Raw genomic sequence first — 7,881 nt, 5'->3', positions numbered from 1 at the left:
GGAAGGCAAAATATGGTAATATCCTCCTTTGCTCTTTCTTTCCCGCAACTTTTAGTGCTGATTACATTGTCATGGGTCATGACATTATGTGTGGGACATCCTTTTGGTCAGTTGGGATTAACTGTCCTAGCTGTGTCCCCTCCCAAATTATGATGCAACCCCTGCCTGCTCGCTGGCACGACAACATGAGAAACAGAAAATATCTTGATGCTGTGCTAGCAGTGTTGAGCAATAACTAAAAAAAATCCTGTGTTACGGAGACTGTTTTGGGCACAAATAAAAACACAGTACCACAGAAGAAGCTATGAAGAAAATTAACTCTATTGCAGACCAAACCTGTACAACTACACAGAACAATAGCACAAAAAGTAATTATCTCATAGCAAGTGTTAGAATTTGTAGTAGCCCAGCTCTCTGTTATTGAGATGCAGATAAGTGATGGGACAAAGAGGCAAGTGAAACAAATCCAGAGTAGATTCACTACATATTTATTCCTTCATGTCCCTGTCTAGGATCTTAGAGCTATTTTCAAGTTTTCCCAAAACATCTCCTGCTGCTCTTCAGCAGCAGGCCACTCCAGGTAGGTCTTTGTGTTCATGATCTTCCGCAGCTTGCAGAACCTCTTGGGAATCACATTGCTCTGGATGGGCTCCAGGAGGATGAGAATTGCTGCATCGTTGTTCTCATCAAAGAGGCGGAAATGTGAGAAATCTAGCTCGTATTTGCACCACTCACTCTGCACAAAGTGCTTGGACAGCACAAAGAGCGTTTTGTGGCTCTTCTCAATTGAATCAATGATGTTGTCCACAATCCACTTCCCAGGCACAAAGTCCCGCTTATGCAGGCAGAGCCGGAAGGGAGGGCAGGCCTGCTCCAGCTCCCGCACCATAGTGTTCTCCACCCAGTCAGAGTCATTCTCGCTGTAGGAGACAAAAGCATCATAGCAGACATCCTTTGGCGGGGCTCGCTTGGGCTTCCGCTTGGCTTGCAGCCATGCCCACGTCATCCGCAAGTACCAGACTATGTGGCACTTGTAGCCAACGGCGACCAGCAGCAGGATGACCAGGAACACCAGGACACAGATCAATGACACCACCAGGGACCTGTGGCACTCCACCATGGAGAGGTGCACAGTGTCAACCAGCGCCCCTCTCACCGCCAGTGGAGAGTCACACACGTACTTGTCCGGCCACCCCATCAGCACCTGGGCTATCCTGGCCTCATGATGGATGAAGGAGAGGAACTCACAGGAGCAGATGAAGTTGTTGTCACTGGCATCCAGAAGCTCCATTCTTCTGAAGGACTCAAATGCCTCCTTGGAGAAACTGTTCAGCTTGTTTCTTCGGACAGACAAGACCACTAAGTTTGGAATGGGTGCGGCACCCGGCAGGGTCTTCAGCTGGTTTCTTGTGAGGTACAGCTCTTTCAGAAATGGGAGCTGCAGTCCAAACTCCTTCAGGTTGTTTGCACTAACATCCAAAACTTCCAGCGTTGGAGGAATGCAGGTGGTTACTTTAGGAATTTGAGTGCTGGATAGGTTTAAATATTTCAGATTTTCTGGCCATTCACACACATCAGGAATCTCACCAAAATTATTCTGGCTAATGTCCAAAACAATTAGGTTTCCTAGATGAGATAAACTTCTACTTGTCATTTCTAAGTCACTCAGTGAATTCTGACTTAAATTCAGAGTTTGTAGTGATGGCCAACCACCCTGACAGGCTGAATGTTCTAAACTCATGTCTCCAAGCAAATTTGCACTAAGGTCAAGATATTCTAATGACCGAAGCTTTTGGGAAATTCTGCATGGGACCAAAAAAACCTTGGTGTTTTGAACTGTGAGTCTCGTAAAAAGAGATAGTAGATCTTCCACAGCATGAAGATCTGTAAACAAGTAAAATTCTTCTATAGATAATTTCTTTACTGTGAGAACTCTAAGTGTCTTTGATTGTTTTGCTTGAATTTGCATTTTCCATTGTCCAGTACCAATGAGTCTACAGTCTACCAGTTCTAGCTCCACTAATTTTGGCATGTCTTCTAAGATGCTGGCAATCTCAGGCACAGTATCATCTGTTAGTAAGATCTTTCTCAAAGAAATTTTCTTCGCAAAAGATGAAGACATGACTCTCAATACTTGCATTTCTGCAGCAATACTGAGTGCTATTCTTCTCACTTCCAGCCAAGAGACAGAGTGCAGAAGGTCCCTAACAATTTCTGAGAATATATTACTATCTCTTATGTTTATGATCATGTGATTTATCTCCTTAATTGATTTCAAACTTCCCTGCTCGTACTGATTGAGATTGCTACCATCAATCCACAACTTGTGCAGAAGCTCAATGCCTTCAAAATTCCCTTGCCTTATCACAGAGAACCACGGGTTACCCAGGTGGAGAGAGCTCAGGTTCCTTAGGCCAGAAAAGGGGGAGCTCTGCCCCAGGTCTCTGTAGGAATTGCCTTGAAGATGAAGGTGCTGGAGTGAAAAAAGGTGCCCAAACCACAGAGGGGACAAGTGAGCCAAGCTGTTATTTGATAAGTCCAAGAGCTCCAGTTTTGCCAGGGACTGAAATGAGTCCTCATCTATGGAGCTGATTTTGTTGGACTGCAGCAGCAGGGCTCTCAGGTTCACAGCCTGCTGCAGGTCCTGGGATTGGATGTGCTTTATCCTGTTGTGGGCCAGGTTTAACACTGTGATTTTGGCTGTGAGCCCAGGGGGAATGAAGTCCAAGCCCATGGAGGAGCAGTTGCAATGCTGACTGGCATAGCATGAAGCACAAGCCTGCTTCAGTGCTTGCTGTTCGGAGAGGCTTGCAGCTAAGACCATGTAGATGGCCAACATTTGCCAGGTGTGTGTCATCATTATAATGCCTAAAATATGAAATGCAGTCAGAGCAAATATAAGATGCATAGCTTATTTTGGAGAAGGTATAAATCTAAAATGCAAGGTATAAAGCTAAAATGCAAGTTTTGCTGTTCTGTCTTGTTGAAGACACTGTTAAAATATTTGGTTTTAACACAGTTTAGGGTTGAAATTGATTAGTTACTACTCTGATCCTCCTCCTGTTTAGTAAGTATCCTTCATACTTCAATATCACCTCAGGTCTTCTGAATCTGTGAATATTATTTTGTATATTAATTTTTTATCCCTGGGAGTCTCCCGTAAGTGTTTCAAATCCTGGTTACATCAAGAAGAGTCAGTATCTTACAGTGGATAGTAACATTCAGGTTTAATATTTACATCAAGCATATGTCTTCTCTCTATTCTGACAATAGGGAGAAAAGGAATGCAGTTGTTTCAGTCGTTTCTTCATTTTATCTGTCTTTTCCTACTCTGATTGTAAATGTCCTGTAAGCAGGGAAACAAACACTTGCCTGGATGACTCTCATGGTCCCACCAGTCTGATACTTGTTAATGAAATTTAAGCTTGTAAAACTGACCATTGTTGCCTACTGACTCAGCTCTTCCTTTTTACTACCACATCCTTCTTCTCTGCCAGTGTCTTTTTCTATTTTGGGAACCTGTGGCAGAGAGAAGATCAGGCCAAGCCAGAAGGAAGAGCCAGGCGCTCAGATCAGATCAGATCAGCTGACAGGACTAGATAGCTTTTTCCAGCCTTAGAGTTTGTTTCTGGTCTTCTGCACTGAAATTATTTAAAAGAAGGCACACAGATGTGGATCCTGTGTCACTCCACTTTCTTCTCATAGTTTTCATGATGATTTGTCATGGCTTTTTTTTTGTTGCAGAGCTTCCTGCAATATCCAGCTTGTCTTTACTCCTAACAGGATGCCTTTAGTTCCGCTATCCTTCTGAGGAGCTGGAAAAACAATTTTTGAAGCCTAAGAGAGATCTTTTCCCTTTAAAACCTTTATTGCATATTGATCAAAGAGAATATTTAAAATGTAATTTTCCCCAGCATGCCACAAAACCCACCTAACTCAGTAGGTATCTTACAGAGGATAGAGTTAACAATCCCCAGAGGTCAATCAGTGAGTTCACAAAATCATTGTAGGCTCTCTATCAGGTTAATCAGGTTAGATTGGCTCTTGAGAACTGCTTTCTCCCTCAGTCATCCACCTGAGACTCTGTGCAGAAGACCTACTTCAGTCTTAATTAATATTCTGATTTGTTTTAAAATAGCTGACCCATGTATACAAGTTAATACAGAGAAGTTCCACCTTTCCAGTTGCATTATTTTTAGTCATAACTGCTTAAGATTATCCAGAACTGACAGATACAGTTTGGGTATATGGGGAGGAAAAAGTTATGGATAATTTTTTCACTCATTCCATCTCTTCCCCCCTGCGGGACTATAAGCATTTTGACCCCTTGTGTTACTTTCATGTCTGTCTGTCTTTGATGTAGAGCTTTGGATCTTGAAGGACAAGGTTCTCTTCCCTGTCTTTAGATGCTCACAGCTGAACTCGTTGTACACCATGAGCTCCAAAGCCAATGGAGAGAAAGAACACCTTTTAGGAGCAATTAATATAGTGTGTCTTGGACACCCAGATTAAGATGGGATGACTCCAAGAGAAATTACCCCATTGCCTTAAAATACGGTTTCACAGTTTAGATACCTAGGTATTGGTCCATGTGAATCCCAAACAAAAAATTGCAGTCTGTAGTTAGACTCATCTGCTGTCCAGATGAAGTTGTTTTGCACAGCTTTTTGATCTCCCAAGAGTAACTTGATAATGCAGTGCTGTAGGCTAAAGGTTAAATCTAGGAGCAGTGTGAGTTCACTAGCAACAGATTTAGGTAGCATTTTAAAAGTTGTCATCAAAATAGTTACTTCAACAACCAGGTAACCTGATCAATCAAAAACTGTCCATAGGCAGGTTATTTATAGGTGGAAAATTGGCAGCAAACAAGGGAACTAGGCAGGTACTGCACAGGAATAAAAACAGCAGAGCCTAATGGCTCTCCATCTTATCAGCCTGAAATCATCCAGAGACTCCAGGACTGAACTGCATTTGGTGATTCAGGATGCTTACTTTCCAGTTTTTTCTCATCTGTAATCTGAATAGACACTCAGAGGAATCCCATTCCCACCCTCAATCACTTTCAGCCATTTTCTTCCCCTTCCAATTCCTGTCTAATGATTCTGTTTGAGACCCTGACTTACAAGGTCATTTCAGGCTTCTCCATATCCAGACATACAGCCTCAGTGTATTATATCACTGCCCTATCAAGAAATCACGTCTCCCTTTTGTGGAGGGAACTAAAAAGCCACAGTAGGAAAATTAAACTGAAATGCAACTAAAAACACATAAACTTGCACAGATGTCCTTCATAAGGTGCTGTGATGAACCAGGCATTCAAAATGTTTCTGAGGAAAAAGGGTCCAAGCCATCAGACATGCACAGGATTATTTTCCCTGGTCCACATGAGTAGAAGTATTTGAGGAAATATGCACATATTCTTAAACAAAACCATGACTGACAACAAATGAGGTTGTATAAATGCTCACAAATGGAGAAGGCTGGTGTAAGGCCTAAAATAAAGCATGCCAATAGTGTGCGAATTGATTGTAGCTTGGGGAGCACTACCCAGCTAAATGTGGGCTGGTAAATTTGAGCAGTGGAGCCTGCAGAGGGAGAGCCACTGGTTGGTGAAGAGGTCAAACCACAAGCAGACTAAGAAAAGCTGCTGCTCTCCACCTGGCAGTGTGTGGGTTACTTGTGTCCTAGTTCTCACCACCCAGCACCACCCTAACAACACGTATGCACAGGCACACGTGGCCATGCCTCTGCTTACTGCCAACACAGAGGATGTACAGTGGGTCAGAGTTAGGTGAGGAGGCAGCTGATGTCCCGAGGCCATTGTTAAGTGAGCTCTTTCCTGATTGAATTCCTGAAACCAAGGCACCTCACCTTCAGTCCCACTTCTCTGGGCAGCTGGTATCTATGACATTGTCTGGGCACCTGGCTGGAGACAAACACCACGACCCTCCGTGACGCATGCGACAAAAGCTCCTCTATTGTTCTGAATGCTCCTTAAAAAGAGGGTTTGGATTTCCTGGGTATACACATGTGATTGGTTTACTGTCCCAGTCACTCATTTCCTTGGCCAATGATACATCTGCACTTAGGGTTCAATGTATTGGCTGGGATTCTCTGTATTTGTTCAAATCCATCCTATCATCACTCACCCAGCTACCTGCCCACCTCCAGGCTGGTTGAGTTTTAGGTTACAGCTTTTAGAGCGTCTGCAATGTGACAGGGAGCAACACTCAGATGAGACAACATACAAAGAGGAAAAAGTACAAGGCACCCTCCTATGAGGAAACTGAGCACAAATGGCACAGCCTGACCCAATTTATCTCTTTCATTTGCTGCTTTCCTCTCTCCCATTTCCCACAGGACATTGGTCTCATCAACATCACAGCTCTCCATCAGAACCTTCCTTTGCTGCTATGCATCCCTGCCAGATGCCTCTGATTGCACCTTCCTGCTCTACTTCTGTTGGCAGCCAGAAATCCCTTCTCACCCCATACTCCTGCTCAGCAGCCTTGAGCACCCTGAATCCCCTTTGCAGAGGGGGATTGGTGGCAGAGATTAGGTTGCCTCTTCCCAGGGCTCCCTGTTTGCTTCTTGCTCTGACATTGCAGCTCCACTGTCTTTCCCTGCATCTCCAGCCCTCACCTACCTGAAAACTCACCTCTGTGCAGAAAAGATACGCAGAAATGCCACCTGCAGCTCCAGTGCCGTTAACCTATGTTGTGCTTTGTCTCTCTCTTGCTGATCATTCTCTGCCCAGCTTCCTCTCATGCTGCTGTTTTATTTCCACTTCATCTCTCAACCTTGACAGTATAAGCAGGGGAATTCCCACCTGAATGATCTGATTGCAATAAGAGCAGTAACACTATCAGTCCTTTTAAATGTGCCAACACACAAAAGTCTGGGTCTATGGTAAGAGTTTACTGTGTGAAAAGTAACTTCTCTCACATCTCTCTTTGACCCTCTCTTTGTAACGACTGGCAAGATTTATTTCCCTTCTTACCTCTAGGTGCACACTTCTCCTAATTTATCAGCACTCAGTGTTTGCTCTTGCATGATTCACTCATCACCTACCTGGAGTTTAGCCTTGATTAAACCATGAGCTATATTTCTCCAAGACAGTTAACAGAAAAATTGCTTTGTAGCAGACTTCGGACTAGCCCTGGAGATAGTACTGTAACAGGAAAACAGAACTGAAAATGGCATTTGCAGGCTGAACCTACACCTGTAGACACACACATAGACAGGAGTGTGACTAGACATCTATAAAAGCACATACATTTATATATATATACACTTAAAGATGTATAAATATAGCAACAGACAATATACACAAATTTTCCTAATTTTCAAATACTCAGCCCATATGCCAAGGCTTTAGTATTACAACACAAAATAATTACATGGCTAAAATTTAATCAAGATCTAGACTCTCCTGTAATTAAACTCCAGCAAAACATGCAAAAGGGGACCATGAAAACATGGAGTTAGAGAAACAACACATAACTTAATCCTCTCAGACACAATTTCAGGTTCCCATAAGAACTTCTAAAACACAAGAAATCCAAGCGCTAACTACCTTAATATAAACATCTGTACCTGCTTGGCTAGTCTCCCTTTATCATCAGTGAAGAGCAATATGGTAATTCTAGGAGATACCACACAGTGAAGTAGAGAAATGAACTTCCTCTTATCCCTGTGATTTTCTTCACTGACTACAAAGGAAGATAAGTAGAAGGGTAAGAGTGGCATGGCCCAGCGATGACATAAATATGTTCTGCAAAGTAGTAGAGCAAAACTAAGAAATGAGCCAGTCTGCAAGACCATCTAGTCCATGCATTAGTCTCACACCCAAAAATAGAAGGCTTCAGCTGTTTCTGCGGG

At 43.2% G+C, this 7,881-nt stretch overlaps 1 protein-coding gene across 1 annotated transcript; it reads right to left on the bottom strand.

Moving 5' to 3' along the window:
- Positions 1-508: 508 nt before the first annotated feature.
- TLR2 (toll like receptor 2) lies at positions 509-7,856 on the bottom strand. Its single transcript, XM_033060338.2, has one exon. It carries the CDS (start codon positions 2,906-2,908, stop codon positions 509-511), a length of 2,400 nt encoding a protein of 799 aa, XP_032916229.1. The 5' UTR covers positions 2,909-7,856.
- Positions 7,857-7,881: the final 25 nt, after the last annotated feature.

The sequence above is a fragment of the Catharus ustulatus genome, chromosome 5 (assembly GCF_009819885.2).
Source record: "Catharus ustulatus isolate bCatUst1 chromosome 5, bCatUst1.pri.v2, whole genome shotgun sequence".
Lineage (NCBI taxonomy): Eukaryota > Metazoa > Chordata > Aves > Passeriformes > Turdidae > Catharus > Catharus ustulatus.
The sequence above is the reverse complement of the archived record's forward strand: the minus strand, read 5'-3'. Positions and strand labels throughout refer to the sequence as shown.